Source organism: Trichosurus vulpecula, chromosome 5 (assembly GCF_011100635.1).
Source record: "Trichosurus vulpecula isolate mTriVul1 chromosome 5, mTriVul1.pri, whole genome shotgun sequence".
NCBI classification, from domain to species: domain Eukaryota; kingdom Metazoa; phylum Chordata; class Mammalia; order Diprotodontia; family Phalangeridae; genus Trichosurus; species Trichosurus vulpecula.
This window is the reverse complement of record NC_050577.1, coordinates 269,952,921-269,976,075: the sequence shown is the minus strand read 5'-3', so window position 1 is coordinate 269,976,075 and position 23,155 is coordinate 269,952,921. Positions and strand designations below refer to the sequence as shown.

The 23,155-nt window shown below is 47.2% G+C and overlaps 2 protein-coding genes across 3 annotated transcripts in view; both read left to right on the top strand.

The window, feature by feature from the left end:
* NCKAP1L (NCK associated protein 1 like) overlaps positions 1-5,004 on the top strand; it is a 57,031-nt gene extending 52,027 nt beyond the window's left edge. For both annotated transcript variants that reach the window (XM_036761071.1, XM_036761070.1), the window contains exon 31: positions 3,408-5,004. In XM_036761071.1, the coding sequence (XP_036616966.1) occupies positions 3,408-3,539 (132 nt within the window). In that variant the 3' untranslated portion in view covers positions 3,540-5,004. The remainder of the gene's footprint in view (positions 1-3,407) is intronic.
* Positions 5,005-11,931: 6,927 nt separating this feature from the next.
* The window catches only part of PDE1B (phosphodiesterase 1B), a 35,583-nt gene continuing 24,359 nt past the window's right edge, over positions 11,932-23,155 (top strand). Inside the window, exons 1-2 of the mRNA XM_036759960.1 lie at positions 11,932-12,104; positions 12,236-12,359. Coding sequence (XP_036615855.1) covers positions 12,250-12,359 — 110 coding nt within the window. The 5' untranslated portion in view covers positions 11,932-12,104; positions 12,236-12,249. The remainder of the gene's footprint in view (positions 12,105-12,235; positions 12,360-23,155) is intronic.

Genomic DNA, 23,155 nt, shown 5'->3' with positions numbered 1-23,155 from the left:
GGCAGCTAGGTGGCAAAGTGGATAGAGCTCAGGGCCTGGAGTCAGGAAGACCTGAGGTCAAAATCCAGCCTCAGATACTTACTAGCTGTGTGACCCCAGGCAAGTCGCTTAGCCCTGATTACCTCCAACAAAAATTAAGCAAACAAAATAACAGTAAACCCCTGTGGAAATGAGTTGTTATTGTGATTAACAGAAATAATAAGGGAGGTCAAAGTATAAGAAGTGCCAAGTTGGCAGGACCCTTTGGAGACTCTTGGTGCCCCCAGGAAGGTCAGTCCCCTCCTTCTACCCCAGGTAGATTGGAAGTTTCCTAGGAAGATACTGGCCCAGCTTCCATCCTTGTCTTGCCAATCGGGAAATTCTTCCTACAATCAAAACTAAACCCCCCTGTTGATTCAGTTTTGTAGCCCATAACCTTGCCCCTGCCTGTGGGGGATAGGAGGGTGTTTGTGCAAGAATCAGGGAATTTTTGGCATTAGAAAGAACTTTAGAGAAACAACACACCCATGCTAGGATAGGCATCATGAAATTTCTTTCCCTCTTGATGTTTCTTAAATAGGAGAGATGACCCCCTTCTCCCACCATCAGCCCCTCATCCTCCCACCCCAATACCGCGGGTCCATTAGTGCTGTAGGACCACGTGATGGTGCTGATACTAGAGGGCAAGATGGTCCCTGACTAATGGAGGGGGGAAGACAGGGCAGTTGGGGTTAAGTGACTTGCCCAAGGTCACACAGCTAGTAAGTGTGAAGTGTCTGAGGCTGGATTTGAACTCAGGTCCTCCTGACTCCAGGGCCGGTGCTCTATTCACTGCACCACCTAGCTACCCAGTCCCTGACTAATGGAAAGAGGGGGATCTCTTCTCTCAGAACCCCTCCTAGGTTCGCAGTAGCCTAGGTTCAGCTAGGTGGTGCAGTGGGTAGAGCCCTGGTCCTGCAGCCAGGAAGGCCTGAGTTCAATTCCAGCCTCCGACATTATTAGCTGTATGACCCTAGACAAGTTACTTAACTTCTGTTTGCCTCATTTTCCTCAACTGTAAAATGGGGATAATAATAGCCCCAGCACAGTGCCTGGTCACAGTATGTACTATATAAATGCTCATTCCCTTCCTCTCCTCCCTTCTTGATAAGGTAGAGGCTGATAGGGATGCCATTTACTCCTACAAGCCAGGGACTGAATCAAGGGATTCCCTCTAGAGCAGAGGTTCTAAACCCACAAGGAATCCATGGATAGATAACAGGGTTGAGGAAAAAATTACGATTTTAATTTCACCAACCTCTCATTGAAATTTAATGTTTCCTTTATTTATGAATTCTAAAAAAATGTTATTTGGAAAAGGGATCTTTAGGCTTTGCCAGATTGCCAAAAGGGTTCATTACAAACACAAAGCTGAAGAAACCCCTGATTTCTTGAGAGAGGAGATATGTCCGGATCAGTGCTGTCAATTCCATCCCTTCCTACCAGACTAGCTTCACCCACACCCACCCAAGCCTCCTTGGGCTTCTTGATCTATAGTGCTACTTAACTTAGCTATGGGGCCTATCTCAGAATGCCAGATTTTAATTAGACTAATTAATCATGCCCCTTTCTTCCATGCAGTATCCTCATGGCTCCCCAAACTCCACATTGAAAGAGGGAGGAGATAGGGCCCAATAGGAAGGGCCTGGGGTGTTTTGGAGGATTTCTTCTCTCTCTCTCCCTCCCTCTCTCTCCTTCCCTCTCTCTCCTTCCCTCTCTCTCCTTCCCTCTCTCTCCTTCCCTCTCTCTCTTCTTCCCTCTCTCCCTCCCCCTCTCTTTCCCTCCCCCTCTCTCTCCCTTTCTCTCTCTCTCCCTCTCTTCCTCCCCCTCTTCCTCTCTCCCTCCCTCCCTCTCTCTCTCTCTGTCTATCTCTCTCCCTCTCCCCCTCTCCCTCCCCCTCCGTCCCTCTCCTTTCTCTCTCTCTGTGTCTTTGTCTCATTCTCCCCTTCCTCCTTTCTCTCTTTTTGTCTCTCATTTCCCCCTCTTCTCTCTCTCTCCCTCCCTCTCCCTCCCTCTCTCTCTCTCTCTCTTTCCTCCTCCCTCCCTCTCTCCCTCTCTCTCTCTCTCTCTCTCTCTCTCTCTCTCTCTCTCTCTCTCTCTCTCTCTCTCTCCCTCTCCCTCTCCCTCTCCCTTTCCCTCTCCCTCTCTCCCTCCCTCCCTTTCTTCTCTTTCTCCTTTTTCTCTCTCTGTTTCTTTCTCTCCTTTCTCTGTCTCTCTCTCTCATTCTCCCCCACCTCATCCTCCCCCCCATCTCTCTCCCTCTCCTTCTGATAACCCTCTCTCTCCTTTCTTTGTTTTTGTCTCATTTCTCTACCCAGCCCCCACCCCCAAGCACTTTTGCAAAGCACTACATATCCTGTGAGACCCTCATCTACCCCTCCCACTGGGCTTAGAGGCTTTTGGGGCTCATGGACTGAGAACCTACAATATTGCTTAGGTTGCTCAGTCCCTTCTCTTCTGGTTTCCACATCTAGCACAGGTGGAGAATGGTAGAGAACAGAGAGACATCACATTACCTGGTCAGCTCTGAACCTAGAACTAGGGACATAGTTCCTGTTTCTGTCTTCAATTCAATTCTATCTGACAAATATTTAAGCTTCTGCTAATGTGCACTAGGAAAGGCGCCCAAATAGTCCCTTGCCTTCATGAAGCTTATACTCAATTCGGGTGAGAGGTGGGGAAGGAAGTGTTCACAGAGATGTATAATACATAATAGGAGGATAGGGATTGGGATTATGATTTCATTGGTAGAGAATGCCCAGGTGGGGTAACTTACTTTGCCAATACAGAGCAGCACTTTCTCTGTAGTCTTAGAGAATTAAGTGATTTAGAGTCTATATGAGGCACGACTTGAACCCAGATCCTCTTGATTTTGAAGCCAACTGGAAGCTTGTCACTGAGTTAGGAAATGGACTGTGGTAAATAAGGAACAGGAAGAAGGCCTGATTATCTAGAAACCAGTGAATCACAGGGTGATGTGTGACCAACCTGGAAGGATGGGTTGAAGACAGGTTGTGAAGGGCTTAAAATGAGATAAAGGAATTAGAATTTTATCCTAGAGACAGTAGGGAGCTATAGAAGCTTCTAGGGTAGGGGAGTCACATGGTCAGACCTGTCTGAAAGGAGAAGGGGGTGATAGTACCGCTGGTGCTGTTCTGCCCTAGTCAGACTGCATTGAGGGGTTTTGTGATAAGTTCTGTGAACTGCACTTTATGAACCTTAATAAAATGGAGCTTGACCGCCATGGTAAAGGACTAATTTCATGCCACATGAGAATCAGTTAAGATAGCTACGTGTTATGCATGTGAAGAAGATGTGTGTGGGGCAGAGGGTCCCAGAGCTGTGCCTTCTGGTCTTCAGGCTCCCTTCTCTTCTCTGGTACCTTTCAGGTGGTGGAAGAGTCCTCTTTCCTTACCCTGGACATGCTGGAGTCCTGCTTCCCCTATGTTCTGCTCCGAAATGCTTACAGAGAGGTTTCCCGTACCTTCTATCTGAGCAGAATGTCTGCCAATGCCCACTGAGGGGACTGCTGGACCTCTCCCCCTCCTGTGGTGTAATGGAGACTGGCATGCTGGAGGCCAAACAAGCCTTACTTCCACTCTGGGCCAGGCTGCAGAAACAGAAGGGACTGGTGGGAGAGAAAGGAACAGGGAAGAGGGAGGGTCAGTGTGGGCTGATGGGTGAGGGGTGATCTCAGAGCAAAAGGGGAGGGTAACGGGAAAACTTAGGGTCCGGGGGTTCCCCTTTGTGAAATTTACATGTGTGATATACAGATGAAGTGCAAACCCATAGACAAATGAGCTTCTCTTTCTTCTGGAGAGAGCTTGGGGCTTGACTGGTGTCTGGTCCGTCCACCCTTCATCCCCACTGTTTATGGCTATTCCAGTATGATGCTAGTCCAACAGAGGTGATCAATCATCATATAAACCATAATGATTTTATAATCCTCCCTCTGGAGCTTCCATTGTCTCCCGCACATTCATTAGGGCAATTATCTCCTCTCTTCCTCTCACAAATCTGTTCAGCAAACAGCCTGCTCCCACAAGCCTAGTAACTGAAGACCAGTAGCCTCCCACCGGGGACCCTGCACAGGTGACTGTCCCACCCCCAGCTCCAATGCCTCCTCTGTCTGGTGACCCATTGGACCTTCGGGCTGCGAGACCCCTGCAGGGGTCATTGAGTCCCTCAAGCAGCTTCCCTGGGCAGCCACAACGGGGCTGGTCCTTTAATTTTCTACTGAAGCCCACGATCTTAGATTTAGAGTTGGTAGAAGGGACCTTAGGGAGTCATCTGGTCCAATCTCATTTTACAGATGAGGAAACGGAGAGCCAGAGAGAAAAAAAAGACCTTGGGAAGGTCATAGTGGCAGGGCCAAGGGCAAAGAGGACCTCTCCTCTGCCAACTCAGTTGTCTATAATAGATGGGAAAATGTTGCTTTTTTTGTGCCCTTAATCTCCTCTTTACTTCTTTAAAACCATAGCAGCTCAGAGAGGGGCCTATGGCCCCTAACCACCTTGTACCTCAAAGGTACAGAAGGACTGAGACCCCCAGGTCTCCGTACTGCCCTAGGGCAAAACTCTTTCCTTTCTGGTCACCAGATAATTCACCCTCCTCCCTGGGGTGGGGGGAGCCTTGGGCAGGGATTTCCCTTTCTGTGTCTCCGTTCTCATTAGTCTGAGCCCAGGCATCCTTCAGGGAGCTGAATTGTTTCAACTTTAGCCTTTTCTGCACTAATTGGAGTTTCAATTGTCAGGGAGCCTGGGGCATTCCAGATAGCACTGGACTTTGTTAGCAAATAACTGCCTCCATCTGTCATTTCCTTGCAGCTTCTGCTAGGGAAGAGTCCAGGCCACTGATCTAGAGTGGTGGGAAGAGAACAATTAACAAGAGGATTAATTGGGGTTCTAAATATATTACTGTGGTGAATGGGGAATCACTGAGTTTTAGTGAAACCATTTTGGACTTCATTAAAAATCTGTACCTTCATTAAATTACTTCCTTATTCATTCAACAAACATCTATTAAGGTCTTACATATCATAAATAAAAGGGCATCTGGGTGACACAGTAGATAGAGCGCTGGGCCTGGAGTGAGGAAGACTTGAGTTCAAATCTGTCCTCAGATACTTCCTAGCTGTGTGACCCTGGGCAAGTCACTTAACCCTGTTTGAATCGGTTCCTTATCTGTGAAATGAGCTGGAGAAGGAAATGGCAAACTACTTTAGCATCTTTGCTAAGAAAACCACAAATGGGGTCAGGAAGAGTTGAACACAACTGAAAAATGGTTAAACAACACACCATAAATACATAGAGCATTTATTATACACTTTATGTGTCAGGTGTTGAGCAAGTGCTGGAGATATACATCTAAGCAAGGCAGTCCCTGCTGTCAAGAACCCTACATTCTAATAAGGGAGAACACCACAGAAAGGGGAGCTGGGAAGGGAATTAGGGCATGGTGACAAGTGCTTTGCATGTGGTGGCAAAGCAGAGGTGTAGTTGGGGAGGAGATGAGGTGAATGGAAAGCTCACCCATCCAGGGGCAGAATCTGGGATTTCAAGGGAAAGATGAGGATGCTGGCTTGAGTACAGACGACAGTAAGGGGAGACAAAACACAAACATTACTAGAATACAGATAATTGTAAAACAAAGCCAGGGGAAGGTGAGGAATTTTGTTACAGAGGAAGATCATCAAAGAGGAGGCAGCATTTGAGTTTGGCCTTGACAGTGGGCAAGAGTTCTATAGAAAAAAAGTGGGGAGGAGGTGGGACACCACCAGTGAGTTTAAGGGAGCAGAGAGATGTCCAGTTTGACCGGAGCCAGTGCACAGTAAGCACTCAATAATTTGTTGACTTTTTAGCTCATGGAGGAAAGCCATATGAGAAGGCTGGAAAAGGTAGAATGGAAGGATTTTGAATCCAAAGCAGAAGACCTTGAATTTAGTAGGCAAAAGGAAATAAAATGAGAAAATGTTTGAGGTGGTGGTAGTTACAAGAATATTTAAATTGAAGGCCTTCCAGAAATCATCTTGCATTTCACACAAGGGTCGCAGGCTCAGTTAACTCTTCCTTAGCCTGGCACCTTTGTTCATTATATAGGAACTTTCTTGTTCAGAACAGAAGCTGCAGAGATTCCTGCTTTATGAATGGGCTAATAGGTCTTCTAGCCATAGGGTATTAGCCCAAATGTGTCTTCTAAATCAGGTTTCAGGACAGAAGGGAGTATAGAGGGAGGCCTGGCAGTGAGGCCTATTGGAGCTGAAACTAAGGACTATGAGGAAAGGAGGAGATTTTGTCTGGAGAAAAGAAGGGCAAAGGGATCCAAAAAGCTGCCTTCAAGACTCTGCCAGGTTATTTTGAAGATGGTACTCTGTTCTCTATCTGCTCCCTGAAGAATAAGGGGAGCCTCTTTTGTGGGTCAGACGAGACCACAAGTCAACTTGCCATAGATGAGGTTGGGAGTAACAGCTGGTACTTATATAATGCTTAAAGGTTTGCAATTACCTCACTTTATTCTTACAACAATCCTGTTTTATAGTCAAGGAAACTGAGTTAAACAGATTAAGTGACATGCTTAGGATCAGTGAGCATCTGAGGCTGGGTTTGAAGTCAATGCTATTTTGTACAGTGTAGTGGTCTCTATAAACAATTTTTTTTTGTGTATGCATACACATATAGACATTCCATAACACTTCTAATTCTTCAAAGCATCTTCATACCCATTGTTGCATTTGATCCTTACAATAAATTCTATAAAGTAGGTGGGCCAGATATTCCCACATGGGAGCATGAGGCAATGGAAGTAATTTAAGGGAGCTGACCAAGCTTGCAGATTGAATTAACATCAGGACTTTTACTAGAACCAAGATGTAGCCTGGCATGGTGGACTTGGAGTTAGCAAATCTTGCTTCAGACACAGAGTGAGACCCTGGACAAATCACTTAAACTCTCTGTGCCTCAGTTTTTTTATATGTAAAATGAGGGGGTGGACTCATTGTCCTTCCAAGTCCCTTCCAGCTCTATGATCCTATGATCTTCTGGCTGCCAAACCCGAGGGTATTCCCATTAGCTGCCTTTTTCCTTGGAAAGGCTCAGCTGTCAGGATTCAAGGACCCCACACTGGGTCATCGGAGTGGCATTGGGTGTAATAAATTCTGGGGGGCAGTGTCTAGAAAATGAAATGATCTTGTACCATCTAAATGAATGACTATGTCAATCAGAGGCTGGAAGGATGAAATGCCCTTAAGAGGATTCCCTAGTGGTCAGAACAATTGGCTTTCGTGACCTCGAGGCCCTCTGACTCCTAGTAAGCATAGAAGACTTCATCAACTACCCATCTGGTAAACCTTCCACCCTCACCTCCCTAAAGGACTGGAAAGGGAGACAAAGGAGGAGGAGCCCGGTGTTCTGTGGCACAGACAGTGTTGGCAGAGCATCTGCAGCTGGTTTAAGCCTCAGCATTTTCATTATCTTGGCGTTTTCATTAAAATCTCCATTAACTTGTTTGCAGCAATGAGATGGAATCACCTTCTCCCTCCCTTTCCCCCAGCCTATGGAGAGGGGCCAGCTAGGGAGCTGGTGCTGGATTAGCTCACATAAACACTGCTTCCCTCTCTCATCTTTTGTCCGGCTCAGGGCCCAGTCTGGAGTGACTCAAGAGGACAGGGGAACCTGTGCCTGTGGCCCAATGGGGAGGGTAGCCTGCTTTTCAGGGTTTCCTCCTGGAAGCTGTGGAAATATACCAGAGATTTGAACCTTTAAGGGCCAGGGATTCTTAACTTGAGGGTTGGGAACTTAAAAATGTGAGAACTATGTCAATATAACTGATTTCCTTTGTAATTCTATGTATTTTATTTTCTGTACTTGAAACATGATTCTGGGAAGGGGTCCATAGGTTTCACCAGACTGACTGTCCAGAACACAGAAAAAAAGTTAAGACACTCATTACTAAGAGATCTGGTCTTTTGGGCTAGCTTTCTTGGGTGTCCATGGATGTAGTGTGTGTGTGTGTGTGTGTGTGTGTGTGTGTGTGTGTGTGTGTGTGTGTCGGGGAAAGGCAGAGATAGAGGAGGGGGTGGGGGGAGGGAGAGAGATCATTTTAACCTTCCTAGCTGCTAGAATTGGACTAGAGTTTGATATCTTGGTAGAAGTCCTCGTTCTAGTCAAAGCTAGGACTCCTTAGAGCCTAGGCTTTGTTGACTTGGTCAGTCTTTAGGGTCAGCTGTGTTGCAGAGACAATTCCTCTTTGGTGCAGTGAAAAGAGGGCCTGGATCTGGAGTTAGAGGCCCTGAGTCTGAAGGCTGGCTCTGCCACTGACTACACGACTAGCCAGTCCCTCTGGACTTTAGTCCTGTCATCTGTAATGTGAGAAGTTTGGATGAGGAGGTCTCTCAGGTGCCTTTCTAATCTATTCTGTGATCCTTTCTTCCTGTCCTTATCATTGCTCTGTTTCTGTGTTTGTCTGACCTACAAGTTTGTTCCACCAGTTCCCAACTCACCCTTCCCTGCTCCTGGAGCTCTCTTTTCTGGACTTCTGAGTTCTAACTAACTCCTCTCCCTTTTCTTCCTCCAAAAGTTTGATTTTGAGCTCGTTGTTCGAACACACTCAGATAGAGGAAGGTTGTCCCCCTACCTCCTTCCATCTCAACCTCCTTCTTTTCTTAAGTACTTGTCATCAAAGGAAATGATCATCCTTCCCTCCCCCCCAGCTCTTAGCCCCCACACCTTTGGGAGTTGCCATGTTCTCTCTCTCTCTCTCTCTCTCTCTCTCTCTCTCTCTCTCTCTCTCTCTCTCTCTCTCTCTCTCTCCCTGCCTGCTCCCTCCCCCTTCCTCCCCCCCCCCCACCTGCTTGGGTAACTGGCAGCAGCAGCAGCCCTGGCGTGTAGGTTTTGGAGAGCCAGAAGTGAACCTGAGCTCAATTTGCAGCCGAGGAGTGAGTGAAGCACAGGCTCCTCTCTTCTGTCACTCTGGAAGGAGAGGATGCCGAGGCTGCCCCTTTAAATAGCTTTCCTGTAGGAGGCAGATCACATCCATCCGTCACCTGCTGCCAAAACATCATTTTCAAACTCTATAGAACTGAAGCTTCGTGGTGGGAACGTTTGGGGAAGGGCTGGGAGTGGGAGGGAGGCAGAGGGTCTCCAGGGAGCAGAGGCTAGATCCAGAATGGAGCAGGGGAAAGATACTAAAGATTTGGGTAACTGGGAGCAACAAGCAAGGGCTTGGGCAGAATAGGTGTGGAGAAGAGAGAATGTTTGCTTTGTAGGGCAGGTGGGAGGGACGCTGTGTTGGTCAGGAAAGGACTGACTAACAATCTTTGAGCCTCTGAATGGGACAGGGACATGTTTCTTAACATATAAGTCCACTGGTCATTGAAGCAGAAATGGACTCCAATTGCAGCAGAAGAGAATAAGGTTTGATTCTGGAGCCAGTGATTAATGGGATAGAGTCTGTAGTTACAGTAAAAAAAAAAAAAAGAACTGAGTCAGAAGAGGAAGCAGGAGAGCCCTGGCTTTGTCATTTAGTAGCTGGGTGACCTTGGATAGCTAGGTGCTGCAGTGAATAGAGTGCTGGACCTGGAGTCAGGAAGATCTGAGTTCAAATTCATCTTTAGACATTCACTAGCTGGGTGACCCTGGGCAAGTCACTTAATCCCCTTTGCCTCAGTTTCCTCATCTGTAAAATGAGCTGGAGAAGGAAATGACAAACCACTCCCATATCTTTGCTAAGAAAACCCCAAATGGAGTCAGAAAGAGCCAGACACAACTGAAAAAATGGCCGAACAATAACAAATCTCTTAGCCTCTCTCAGCCCTCTGCTCTGGTTTTGAATATCCTCTCAAAGCTAGTTAGGTTAGCCTGCTTCAGCCATAGGATCCTAGTACTTATTGCTGTAAGGCATTTCAGGTCCTTCAGGCCCATTTTATGGATGAGAAAAATGAGGCTAGAAAAGTGGAATGTCATGCTCAGAGTGAGGTAGTAAATAGCTGAGCTGGATCTTGAGCCCCATCCAGGGTTCTTGCAATAGCAAGTAATAGCCGCCCGCCCCCCCCCCCCCCCCCGCCCCCCATGCAATTCTACTTTGCAGATTTGGATCAGACAAGAATGAAATCAGAGACTTCAAATCGTTTGCCCTTTTGGGATTTTCCTAGTCCTGTGACCCTGGATAAGTCACCTGACCTCTCCTAGGTTCCGGTTTCTTTTGTTCAAAGCGAGGATACTAACATTTGCCAGGCTTTTCCTACAAGACTCTGGAGTCTGAGGTTATAGGTGTGCTCCAACGCTGCCTCTCTTTTTCTCTCTTCTGGGAGATCATTTTGCTGATGTTTCTCTCATGGCCAAACCTTGACTTAGATCTTCCCTGGAGCCCTGGCCCAGTCCATTATCCATTCTGGGACTTTTGGCTGGGTAGGCAGACTTCTTTTCTTCCCTTTTCCTCTTGCCACTCTCCCCTGCTCAGCATCTCCTTCTTCCTCACTCCCAATGTGGTAATGGGAGACCTTCCTCCCCTCCCTTCTTCTAACCTTTATAACTTGAATTGAGGCTCAAGCCTGGGGCTCCTGGACAAGTATTGTGCTTCCAGTTTTGGTCCTCTGGCTCATCTCTTCGAGGATAGAACAAGAGTGAATTAGCAGAATATCGTCATTGAGAGTTGGGGTGAAACATTAGTCAGGAATTCCTGACAGCAAGAGACCAATTGCATTACAGGATCATAGATTTAGAATGGAAGGGAACTTTGAGATCATTTCATCTAAACTCATTTTACATACAAGGAAACTGAGACCCAGAGAAATTAAGTGACAGCTAAAGTCACACAAGGATAAGTAGCAGAGATATGACCAAACTGTGAGGTCTCTGACCCTAAGCTCAATCACACAAACTTTTTGGTTGTTAGATTCTAGATAGGTTGTGAAGTTGTCTACTCCAAGGGATTTTAAAATGCCGGAGTAATTTCTCAACTCTAAGGGAATATAGATAGAAGGACAGTTACAGAGACAAAGAGAGACACCGGGCACCTGAGAGACTTGGGGAGTTTGGGAGATGAAGGGAAAAAAAGGTACACAAAGAAAAAAACCTTGAGAGTCACTGACAGGAAATGTGGGAGGGAGGCAGAGAAAGACAGGGATAGAGAAAAAGAGATGAGACAATGACAGAGTGATGGAAAGAAAGGCTGGCCTAGGAAGAGAAGGTTGAGGGAGCTGAAAGCCAGATCCCGTCACAGCTGGGATCAAGCACTGGCGTTTTTCTTTCAAAGAGGGAATGAAGGCCCTCAGGGATAGGGGGAGTTAGATCCCTGTGATGTCAGAGCCTCAAGCTACCACCAGGGAGACCAGTGGTCTAATGCAGACTCACACTTCCAGATGAAGACACGTATCCGTCCCCTCGGGTACCCAGCTGCACATATGTGAACACATGTGGGCAGACACGTGGAGATACGCATGGAATCATACAGAGATGGACAGGATTAAACTGCCTTCGAATGGGAATGTAAACAGAGGGCTCTCCTACACACTCATGACCAGCCAAGCTATTTTGCGCATGACACCACCACTACCACCCCCCACAAACAAACAAACAAACAAACAAACAAACAAATAAAAGGACATGCTCGCAAATAGACTCGGCTGAGAGCCTTGAAACACGCACCAGGTGGTCTGGCCTGTGTGTGTGAATGAGTGTGTGTGCCCGCACGGCCGCTTTCAAGTGCACCCCTATGGGCTGTGATTAGCTGTGTATGTGACACCCCCCTTTTCCTCCTCCGTTGCCTCCCCCCCTCCCCGCGTCTCCTGTAATTGTAACACTGGGAGGCGAAGGAGAGATGGAAAGGAAAGACAGAGAGGAATGAGAGACAGCAAAGGGGTGGGAGGAGAGAGCAGGGAGGAGGAAGGGAGAGGAGGAGGAGGAGGGGATCCAGGGAGGGGAAGGAGGAGGGAGGAGGAAAGGCAGAGGAGGCGGCTGAAGCAGAGCAGCAGCGGGGACAACACAGACAAGCAGCCCGGAGCTCAGCTGGGCAGCCGGAGAGGAGGCGCTGCAGCCTAGCTGGGGCCCCGATTCAAACACACCGGCCTGGCTGGCCTTAGCCAGCCGCAGGTGGGAAGAAGGGAGGGGAGGCGGGCAGGAGGCTGGGGGTGAGAGGGGTCTAGCAGGGTGGGGAGTCGAGCCGGGGTCTGAGCGGCTCTCCATCTGTCCTTCCTCGATTCCTTCCTCCCTCCTTCCCGCAGCGTCTGAGCGGAGCATGGAGCTGTCCCCAGGCAGTCCCCAGGAGATGCTGGAGCCTGACTGTACGTCGCCCCTGGAGCTCAAATCAGCCCCCAGCAAGAAAATGTGGATTAAGCTTCGGTCCCTGTGAGTGCCCCCCCACCCCGACCGGTCCCCAGTGAAGAGCGCCCCCCCCCCAACAGGGAGTAGAGACTGGGTCGGGGGAGGGGGACGGGATGCACCTTTGGAGCCATCCCGGGGTGAAGGGAGCTTAGGGGAGGACTGGTAGCCACACATGTTGGCAGATACAAGGTGACATGGCCCTGACATGCTTGGTCACTCACACATGTGAGTCGTGTGCAAGTGGAAGGGGGTAATAGAGTTATAAAGTGAAAGATGAGGGAGCCGGGAGTGCTTGTCTCTGGGGGCATGAGTGACACATGTAGCAAGGAGAGAGGTCCTGGCATGTACCTGTGACAAACAGCAATGGTGAGGAAGACCCTCTGTTGACAACATATATTCAGGGATGGCTAGATGTGACAAAAATGTGTATATGTGTCTATACATGCTAGTGGGCAGGGAAAATGTACAGCTGCACTGTGTGCCCAAAGTGACATGCCCAAAGCATGCCAACCTGTGGGTAATATGCAGTTGCTTGGGATTGGCAGCTTTTGACTTCCATATATCTCACTAGGGGGTAAGGGAAGTTGGGGAATTGGCCCCCTCATCTTTCCTCAGGGTTCCTGGCCTGGGGTGTCAAGGGCAGAAATAGAAGTATGTAGTATGTGTGGGGGAATGAATGGAGTTACCCTTCATATTCATGAAGGAGGCCATCAGGGAGGAGGGGAGGGGTATGACCCTCCTCAGAGATGAAGGATGTTTGTCAGGCGAAGCAAGTAAATAATCCCAAAGTCCTGTTTTTATGTAGGATCTTCCAGGATCCCCAAGCACTGCCAAGCCTCTAGCCTTATTGTGGCAGGGCCATCGAGGGGTGGGAAGATGTGAATGGGCAAGGCAGAACCCAGGTGTCCAGATTTTCAGCCCTCAGTCTGGACAGAGTCACTCTTTTTGGCCCCTGGGGGCAGGGAGAGGAGCTGGACAGTATTAGACTAAAGCAAAGCCATTCTGTGTATTAATCCACCATCAGATAATCACTGCATCCTGAAATGACTCCCCATAGACTGGTGGAAAAGGTGAGACAGCTCCATGTAAACATATCTCCTCACTCTCCTTTCATCTAATAACATCAAACTGGCATCACTGGGGGCCCTTGGTACCCCAGGTTTAGTGGATTTAAAATGAGAGGAGCTAGGTTCAAATTCTAGCTACCGCTACTTAAAGCCAATTCATCTTCTGGACCTGACTTTTCAGCTGTAAAATGAGGGAATTGACTTAGATGATCTCTAAGGTCCCCTTCGGCTCTAAATTCCATGATCTTACAAAATTATGGTTCCCTTTGGGGGATTAAGTTACACACATACTGGGTACTTAACAATTTTTAGGGCTGGGTAGACACACTGCATTTCTGGGTCCCCTGCTCTAAATCTGTTGACTGTGCCTCTATACTACTCCTTGCAGATCAATTTTTATCAATCAGCTGTTGGAGGTCTTGTAGGGAAAACTGAGGCACAGATGGGGAACATGTGAATGAGAGAACCTGGGACTTATAGGTCCCTTCCAATCTCCTCTTCCTAACTGCCTCAGGCCAGACCAATTTTCTGGACTCAATGGAGCACAGCCCTGGCTGGAATGGGGTTTGGGACAGAGAAATGGCAAAGCAGGATTAAATTGATTTTGGATGGCGAGGAACACTGGAGGATTCGTAATGGAAAATGAAGTTCAGTTGATGAGAACCCAGGGTGAGAGAGGTGGTTTAGAGGAAAGGGGGTAGTCTGAAGGCCTGCAGGTTGAGGCATGCAGGTATCTCAGGCTGGTCTAACCCATCTTTCCAAGGACATTGGTTCCTTCTTCCTGCCCTGATTCAAAACGATCTTTCCTTTAGTTCAGAGCAGAAATATCTTTACCTGTTTCTGTCTCTGACCATCAGGAAGTCTTACCTGAGGCCTAATGCTCATATTTCCTGCCATAGTTTCATCAAGGGAATCCTGACCTGCTTAGAGGTAGCATGAGGAAGAGGTCGGTCAGGTCCCTATCAGCACATGAGCTTGGGAGAGCAATGGGATTGGAAAGAGTGGTCCTTAACAAAGATGTTGGCTTAGATAGCATCCAATTATTATCTTATCATTGCTAATAATACTTATTTTATTGTGAAAGCTATTCTAGTCTTTCTGTTGTAACACAGTTTTAAAGGGGAAATACTCTCCCATAACTAAGGTTGAGCTCCTGCAGGTGCTATCCCGCACGAAGGCTGTAATAAGGCCAGGAATATTTTAATGACATATTGTTGTAAGAGAAATCTCCTGATGACATGGCAGCTATCCAGAAAAGGGCTGTTTCCTTGATTATTAGCCAAGATTCGAATCCCAATTTTTCGAAAAAGTTCAAAAATTTTTAGAGGGAGGAGGGATTGGGGATGAAAATAATTCCCTTTTCTCAATAATAGAGAAGGAGCTGGGTGTCATAGTGGGTTCTAGACTCAATTTCCCTCAGGGCCCTAGCACTAGTTGATGCTTTGTGCATTAAAAGTGTTGGGGAGGCTTTGGTGAACCATGATGGGAGAAAGCCAAAAGCCATGGAATTACAGAGAGAAAGAAAATGGAGTACTCACCAACTTTTGGGGTTGGGTAGACACTGAATTGGTAACAAATAGAACCAATTCTCTTGGAATCATCGAATGTCAGAGTTGGAAGAGACCTTAGGAATCATCTAGGCCAATCCCTTCACTTTCCAGATGAGAAAACTGAAGTCTAGAGGAGTTGTGTGATGTGTGTCAGGTCGCATAGCCAATTAGTGGTGGAACCTGAACTCAGGTCTCCTCACTTGCTAACCAATATTCTTTCTACCACAGCACTGCTTTCAGGGGCAACTTTGCCATAGGCTAGGCTGGAATTCTGGGGGGGTGTGATGTCCTGCCAGGAGGTGGGAAGCTATGACCTGGGGGTGCTAGGCATGGGTAAATGAAGACTGAGACTGTAATGAGCAAAGGTCTTGGTTCTCTGAGCCTTCCTCTTCTCCACCATCACTGCTATTTGACCTAGTTGGAGGTGGGGTGGGCATCCAGTGACAGCTCTATTGCAGGACACTTGTATTTTCTTCTAAGGGGTCTGGGGTTGGTATCTCCTGTGATGGAAAAAACCCCATTTCCTAGTGTACAGTGTTGCAGGAGGGATTTTGGGTGGGAAGGGGAACTAGGTGTCCTAGTTCCCAAGATAGGGAGGGCTCTGCTGGGACAGAAGGGGTGCATAAGAGAGGGTCTGAATAGACAGGAGAGCCAGGAAAGGGAGGCTATGGGGCTTTAAACCTCAGGGGGATTCTCTACTATTCCACAGAAGGGATTGTAGTTAAACATCAGAAAGGCTTTCTTAACTGAGAAGGCTGAGACTGTAGATGGACAAGGGAGAATAGAACTGTCCAGCTGGGACACAGGACACTGGCTAAGATGGACTCTGGAATCTGTGACCCCAGAGGTGGAAGGAATTGAGTTGCCACCTATTTCTTCCTGAGACTACATAGGGATAGTGGTATGGGACTTTTTCATATGGTGAAGTTTTTTGTTTTTGTTTTTTTTTTCTGGCTAAGCAGTGAGTGACGTATGTATATTTGTATAAGTGAGCAGTGGTAAATTGATCCAGCTCAGGCCTGTGTCTGCCTGGGACAGGGGCAGGGGCAGGGGCAGGTTACTGTGCCTTCTCTGTTTCTCCAGCTTTCCTTCTACCTCTACCAAGTGCTGAAATTCCAACAGACAATTATTTTTGCCTTCCAATTCTGCCCACTCTGACCCAGGGGATTTGGGGCAGACTAGCCCCCACACCTGTGGAAACAGCACTAGGAGATCCTACTTTATTCCTCCTTCAGGGACAAGTACATGGTAGTCTTTTCTGACCCAAGACTATTTAGACTTAGCTAATCTCTCTTCCAAGGACAGCATAGGCATGGTTCCTCTCTTCCCTGCAGTCTGGCGTAGACACTGTTCTCGTATCTCTCAAGGGAGAGTACTGAACGTAGCCCCTTGCTCCCCTCGGGAAATTATGGACACAGTCCCCTTTCTACTTTCCCTCTAATCCAGTATAGTGTAATGATAGATCCTTTTTTTTTTTCTAAAGAGGTGGGGGAGTAGTGGAGGGTGTCTGGGCTCAAGGTCATGGACTCTGACTCAAGGTCATTGCCATGGGTTTGGGACATGGGAGTCCAATACTATTCCTAACCCTGGGGCAGATTGAGGGCAAGAAGGTTGTTTTGGTGGGGTGGGTAATGAGAACTTTGAATAAGTGGGATCTGAAGGGCTCTGAGGAATAGACCCTGTTTTACTAACACTGTGATCTCAAGACAGAGCCAGAAAGGGCAGAAGGTGCCCAGGGAAATGAAAAGACCTGGAGTGTGTTCATGTGTGTGGTCATACATGTGATTATGTCACTGTGGTGGGTATAAGTGGTGGCGTATTTGTGCCAGGCATTGTGTGTGTGTGTATATGTGTGTTTAGGTGGGTGGGAGAAGGTGTGAATGTATGTGATCATATGTGTATGTTTTGAATGTTAGAAACAACTCTGGGAGAGTGTGTTGGAGGACGTATATGTAGTTCTACATGGCTCTGTGTGACTATCATTCAGGATATGTGTGTGTGTGTGTGTGTGTGTGTGTGTGTGTGTGTGTTGACAGAAAATTCCAAATTCCAACTGTTAGCATCTTCTCCTTTTTTGAACGTACAAGAAGGATTCAGAAGTACCAGAAGGAAAAGGGATAGGTGCCTCATTAATGGCCAATTCCTTGGACCTAGCAAACTAGAAATGGGTAGCATTGTATAAACCACTTGGGAGTGCCCACCTATGATTCTACTACTGGTAGCTGGCAAACAGGGGAGCAGTTGCCAATTGTTTTAGAAAACAGGACTATCTTCTTCTTTCTCCTCCCTCCTCCCCCTTCCCTATGGCTCTGGCATTGCTGTGGTACTGACAGAATGAACTCACTGCTTCCTGGCCCTCTGGAAGCAGCATCCCTATGTTTAGGCAATGGTGGGAAGAGACACCAGAGCCCCTTTCCCCTGGCTCAACTCCTTTCCTTTTATTCTCGCCTATGGGGCGACCCCTTTTGTGCCTCTCAAAGGGCTCTGTTCTCCTCCAAGCCTTCATCTCCCTGCTTTCGCCCAGTAGCCTGTGCAGTCAGTAGACTTGGCTTCAAATCCTGATTCTGACATGTATTCTGACCTTGGGCTCCACTGTGACCCTTTGCCATTTTTTTTAGCCTCATTTGTTTCATCTGTAAAATGAGCCAACAATACCCTACTTATTTCATCATTTCTAGAGAGGAAGGCATTTTGTAAACCTGAACTATGGAGCAGCAACATCATGCCTGGATGAAACTTTTTACCCAGAAGGGAGAGGATTGGGTATCAACCACTACTGCAGGAGATACTGAAGTCAGATGTCAGGGAATACTTCTTGACCATGCAGGTCATTGAATGCCAGGGACGAGTGACCGAGGGAGATCAGGGAACGTCATTCTCTGGAGAGTTTTTGGCACTCCTGAGTGCGAAAGAGAGTTTTGAGACACCTGGAGGAGAGGCATAGGAATGGGCAGATGGGATGACTTTAGCAAGGATAATAGTTGAAGGGAGACAGTAGGGCCATAGGCATTGCTGTGGCACCTACAGGATGAACTTGTTGCTTCTTGGTCCCCTGAAAGCAGGATCCTTATGTCCAAGCATATCCAGAAAAGGCCCAGAAACTCTAAAACAAGGGGACTGAAGCAGAAGGCCTCTTCAGGCTCTAAATGTGATGCTGCTGAGCTGGTTTCCTCTTTGGATAGAGGATGGAGAGCTGGGAAGTAGGGAGAGAGCAGAGAAGCTCTTGATCAGTCTCCATCTTGTGCACTCCATGATCCCCAAAGAGAACGTGTAATGATATCTGTAACAGGAGAGAAGAAATGGGCTGGTGAACTGAATTTGTTGTTAAGTTGTAAGGGGAGAGACTGAGGCTAGACATGAGTACGATGCTTTAGGATCTGTAGAGCCTTTTCCTTGGAAGAACCGAGTTCAGGCGCAAGCTTTGGTGCTCACTATGTGACTGTGCAAATTCATCTATTCTCTCTGGACTTCAGTTTCCTCATTTGTAAGATGAGAAGATTGGACCGGATGACTTTGAAAGGCTCTTCCTGCTCTGGATCTTATGGTTATACAAAGATAATAAAATCATTGTTATCCCGGATTTACAAATTAGGAAGCCCAGTGTGTTTGTGACTTGCCTGTAGTCATGTAGGAAGCAAATATTGCTGCCAATATTTGAGCCAGGGTGGCTTGGGGAGAGAGTGTCAGACCTGGAGTCAGGAAGACCTGAGTTCAAACCCAGCCTCAGACGCTCACTAGCTGTGTGACCCTGGGCAAGTCACTTTAACCCTGTTTGCCTCAGTTTCCTCATCTGTCAAATGAGCTGGAGAAGGAAATGGCAAACCACTCAAATATCTTTGCCAAGAAAACTCCAAATGGGGTCATGAAGAATGAGACATAATTGAAACAACTGAACAACAAATAACAACAACCCTTGACTCCAAGCAGAGTGCTCTTAAACCCCTCCCCAAACATATATATATTATTTATGTATATTATATTATTTATGTGTATGTTTACATATATACATATGTTCACACACATGTTTATGGTAGCATATATATACACATATTCAAATGTGTAGATGTACATATATACAATATATAATTTTTTCTTTTCTTTTCTTTTTTGTTATTTTCAACTTAACAAACACCCACAAACATGAGCATTTCCATATACAAAGAACAGCAGAAAAGGATTGCATGTGAAACCAGTGATCTTTCTATTGCATTGCAGAAAGAAAGGCCTTCCCAGCATTGGATGGGTGTGATTAGTAGAGGATACATGGTAGAGGCTCCTCCTTTCTAAGGATTCTCCAACACTGGAGAGATTTGAGGCACAGAGAAAGAGTGCTAAAGTGCTGTTACTAAAGTCAGAGAATCTGGGATTGAATTCTCCCTTTGAAGCTTTCTAGATGAGTCGCCTCAGTTTCCTCATGTGTAAAATGGAGAGCTCTCTTCCAATTCTAGCCCTATGATCTTATGAGATAAAGATGGACTAAGGATGAGATTGTTCTCAGTGTCTGGAATTTGATGGCCCCTCCTTGGGACCATGAGAGGTACCATAGGCTGGCTTCTTCTCCCAATTCTGTCTGGAAGTTCCATGTGAGATTAGGTTTTCCCATTGACCTATTTGGAAATGTTTTATTCTTCCCAACCCCTTTGCATCCTTGCATCCTTCTCTCCTTGCTCTGTGAATGATTCAGAGCTATTATCTCTCCTCTTCTTTATCCAACCTCAAGATCTCGTATGTCCCCCACCTCTGGCTTATTTCTAGGGTCTTTCTACTTCCTAAATTGGAATGGTGGATTCTCCTCACCTTTCCTCTGTGCTTAGTGGGATGCAGAAAGATAGAACTTTTCTCCCCTTCTTTTTGTGGTCAAAGAGAGCACTAGAAGCATTGTTTCTTCCTGACCTCTCCTCCTCTCAGCCCCATTTCCACCCCTCTCTTCTCTTTCTTACATCCCCTCTCCTTTCTCCAACTCTGCTTCCCATTTCCCTGCCTCTGATTTTCTCTTTCCTTTCTTTTCTTCCTTCTTCCCACTTCTTCCACAGTCTTTTATCTTATTCTTCCCCCCCTCTGATTCCTCTCATGAAAGCCTTTCTTGCATTTTTCCTCCCCTTTTTCTTTGGTTGGGAAAGAGATGGTCCCTTATAATCTTCTCCCCCCCCCCACCCCGGGCGTTTCTGGGGGTGAAGATATGGGTCAAACTTGTTTCTTACTGGATTCTTTCCTAGAAGTAGTCCTTGCCTCCTCCTTTTTTATATACCTCCTCAGTAAGGTCTTCCACACCGTTGTTCCCTCAGACTGAGTTGGGTTTGTGAGGATGGAAATCAAGTAATTCTTGAGTGATTTTTCAAGGTAGAGAATAACTATTCTCAAGACCCAAAGCAGAAGAGATAGCTGTAGGTACAGCAGGTGGGATGGAAGTTAGACATTAGGGGGAACTTATGGGGGGGGGCTAGTCACTCAAATAGATTCCTGAAGAAGGGAGTGGGTTCTTTCCCTTGGAGATCTTTTAGCATAGGAAAGACTTGGTGTTTGGGGTAGGGAAGAAAGTAGGATAGGAGAAGGGCATCAGATACCAGTTGCCTGGGTTGAGGGAGTGAGTGGGTTGGAAAGGTCTAAAGGCAAGAGAAGTTATCTCTTTCACAATACCAAAGTCCACCTAATATTTTCCAATTCTTGCCTCACTCTTCCAGTGTTCCTCCCTTCTCCTCACTTCGTACCTTCCCACCCTGGCCCCTGTTTCGTCCTGTGAACTCAACTCTTGCTAGGGAATATCACATTTGGTCCTCCCTCATCTTCCCTGACTGGACAGCAAACCACTGGAGGCATGCTGGGAGCAAGAGTGAAGGTTGAGTGGTGGGGCGTGATTGGATGGGGTCTTAGTCTTGGGAGGGCTTTGGGACAGTGGGGATGGCAGAGGAGCCAGGAAAGAGGTATCTGGGGTGATGCTAATAAACACAAACTCTGGAATGGTGGATTTTGCAATTGAGGCTTGCAAAGATTTCTTTTCTTTGCAAATGCAGAAAGAGGGTGGTGGGTGCTGATGTTAGCAAGGAAGGGGATGGGAGAGGGATTCTGGCACTGTAGGTTCTTGTCTTGGTGAATGGGACCTGAGCTATCTTCTCCTGTCCTCCACTCACTGGTCCTTGCTTTTTTCTTTCTCTGCTCCCAGCTCTGGGGCATCCATGATGGCTCCCCCTCCCCTCCATACCCTTCCAGGTTGGCATCAGCACATGGAGAGGAGAGGGCAGATGAGAATAATACTAATAACTGAGATTTACACGATGTTTTATAATTTACAAAGAATAAAGTAAATAGATTTGGAATCAGGAAGATATGGGTTTAAATCATGTCTTTGATACTTATTAGCTCTGTGTCCCTGGGCAAGTCACGTAACCTCTCTGAGTCTCAGTTTCCTCGTCTAAGAAATGGGACTAATAAGAATATCTCCAATATCTACCTCATGGGGCAAATGAGACTTCTAAACTTTCAAGCCAGACATGAACTTTAGTTCCGATGTGGCCTTAGATACTTACTAGCTGTGTGACCCTGGGTAAGTCACTTAACCTCTGTGTGCCTTGGTTTCCCCACCTATAAAATGAGAATAATAGAGCCTACCACCCAGGATTGTGAAGATAAAAGGAGAGAATATTTGTAAAGCATCTTGCAAACATTAAAGTACTATTTATATTATTATTAAAATTATTATAAATGTCAGTCATTTTTATCTTGGATGCTCACAGAAGTCTCACAGGGTAGGCAGGTAGGGATGATTATGCTAAAAGGGAGGCTCTTATGCTTTGCCCCCCCCAAAACCTCTTTCCCCCCAAACATCTCTGGGCTTCAGTCATTCCAGAGCAAAAGGACAATCGATGTTTGGCCCATGGAAAGTTTCCCTCTCCCCAATTCTTTTAACAGTTTGCCTTCTCTTCCTGTCTCTACTTGCCAGGGAAATTTGCTGGGAAAATGCATTTAGAAAAACTAATTGAGACCTAGGGCTGGAGCCTGTGGCCTCACCTCAAGGCCGTAGGTTCCCCACCCCTGACACTAGACATTGAAGTGAACTTCTTGGTATTAAACCTCAACGTTTATTGAATCAATGCCTCCCTGCAATATGTGTGGGGAACCTTAGGCTGGACAGGGAAGTTAGAAGTGGCATTCACCCGTTTTTAATTAACTCAGTCTCTGCCTGGTCAAGTCTAGATTATGGATTGTAGAAAGCCAAATGGGTGGAATGATTTAGTAGCTTACTTAGGAAAAGTGACCCAAGTGACCCGTTCCCTGGTCAAGAGCTGTCTTTGCCAATTTGAGCTGCTTTTCACTCAGGCAGTCCCTTGCCCAGAGGCAGAATCTCTTTCCCCCATTTCCTCCTTCTGCTCCCATCCAGGGTTGCCCTCCAATGTCTGCTGGGCCCCCTGGGTCCTGGGCATCTGTTAGGAGCATCTGCTAAGGATGAGGTATCACCAGCTGGGGGGGAGATAGTCTGTGGGGAGGGTGACTTAACAAGCGGTTAATTAGCACTGGAGCGGAGGGAGAAGGGGCAGCACAGGTGAGGATGTGAGCGGGAGGCAGATTTCCTCTTCTATCTTGGCTCTTGAGGATATGGTTCTGCTCCACACATCTTCCCCCCTCCCTCCACTTTCCCATCTCTGTCCTTCCAAGGGTCTTCTCCTCACCCCCTTCTCTCTCTAGCCTAGGCAAGGCTTTGAGCTGGTGGGAGAAGTGACCCCCTGTGGGTGGTGGATTCTCATTTCCCTGGGGCCTGGCCCAGGATGCTGTGATCATTTGGCTCCCTGGCTCTTTAGCTGTCCAGCCCTCGGTCCTCACCTGACCCGAGTGGAGGAGAGATAGTGCTGAAGCCTGAGCCAGGGGACACTTGTCGGAAGCATGTTCTTGTCAAGAGGTAGATAACCGAGCTTGGAGGGCAGGGAAAGGCTGAGAGGAGAGCTGTTTTAAGCTTCTCTGATAGCTTGAATACTTCCTTTTAGTTCTTGGCCAATCTCTAAAAGCAGTCACTGCCTGTTTCTCACAGTATCCTCAGAACCCCTGCTCTTCTCCCCTGGCCCCCCACTTCCTTTCAGCCAATCTCCCCCAGCCCCTGCCTCTCTTCCCTAATGTTATCTTAGACCATGACTGGTTTCCCTGCTCTTTGGTTCCCCCCATTACTGCTTTAACACTATTGGGCCCTGCTGATTCTCAGGATGGCTCCCCCAGC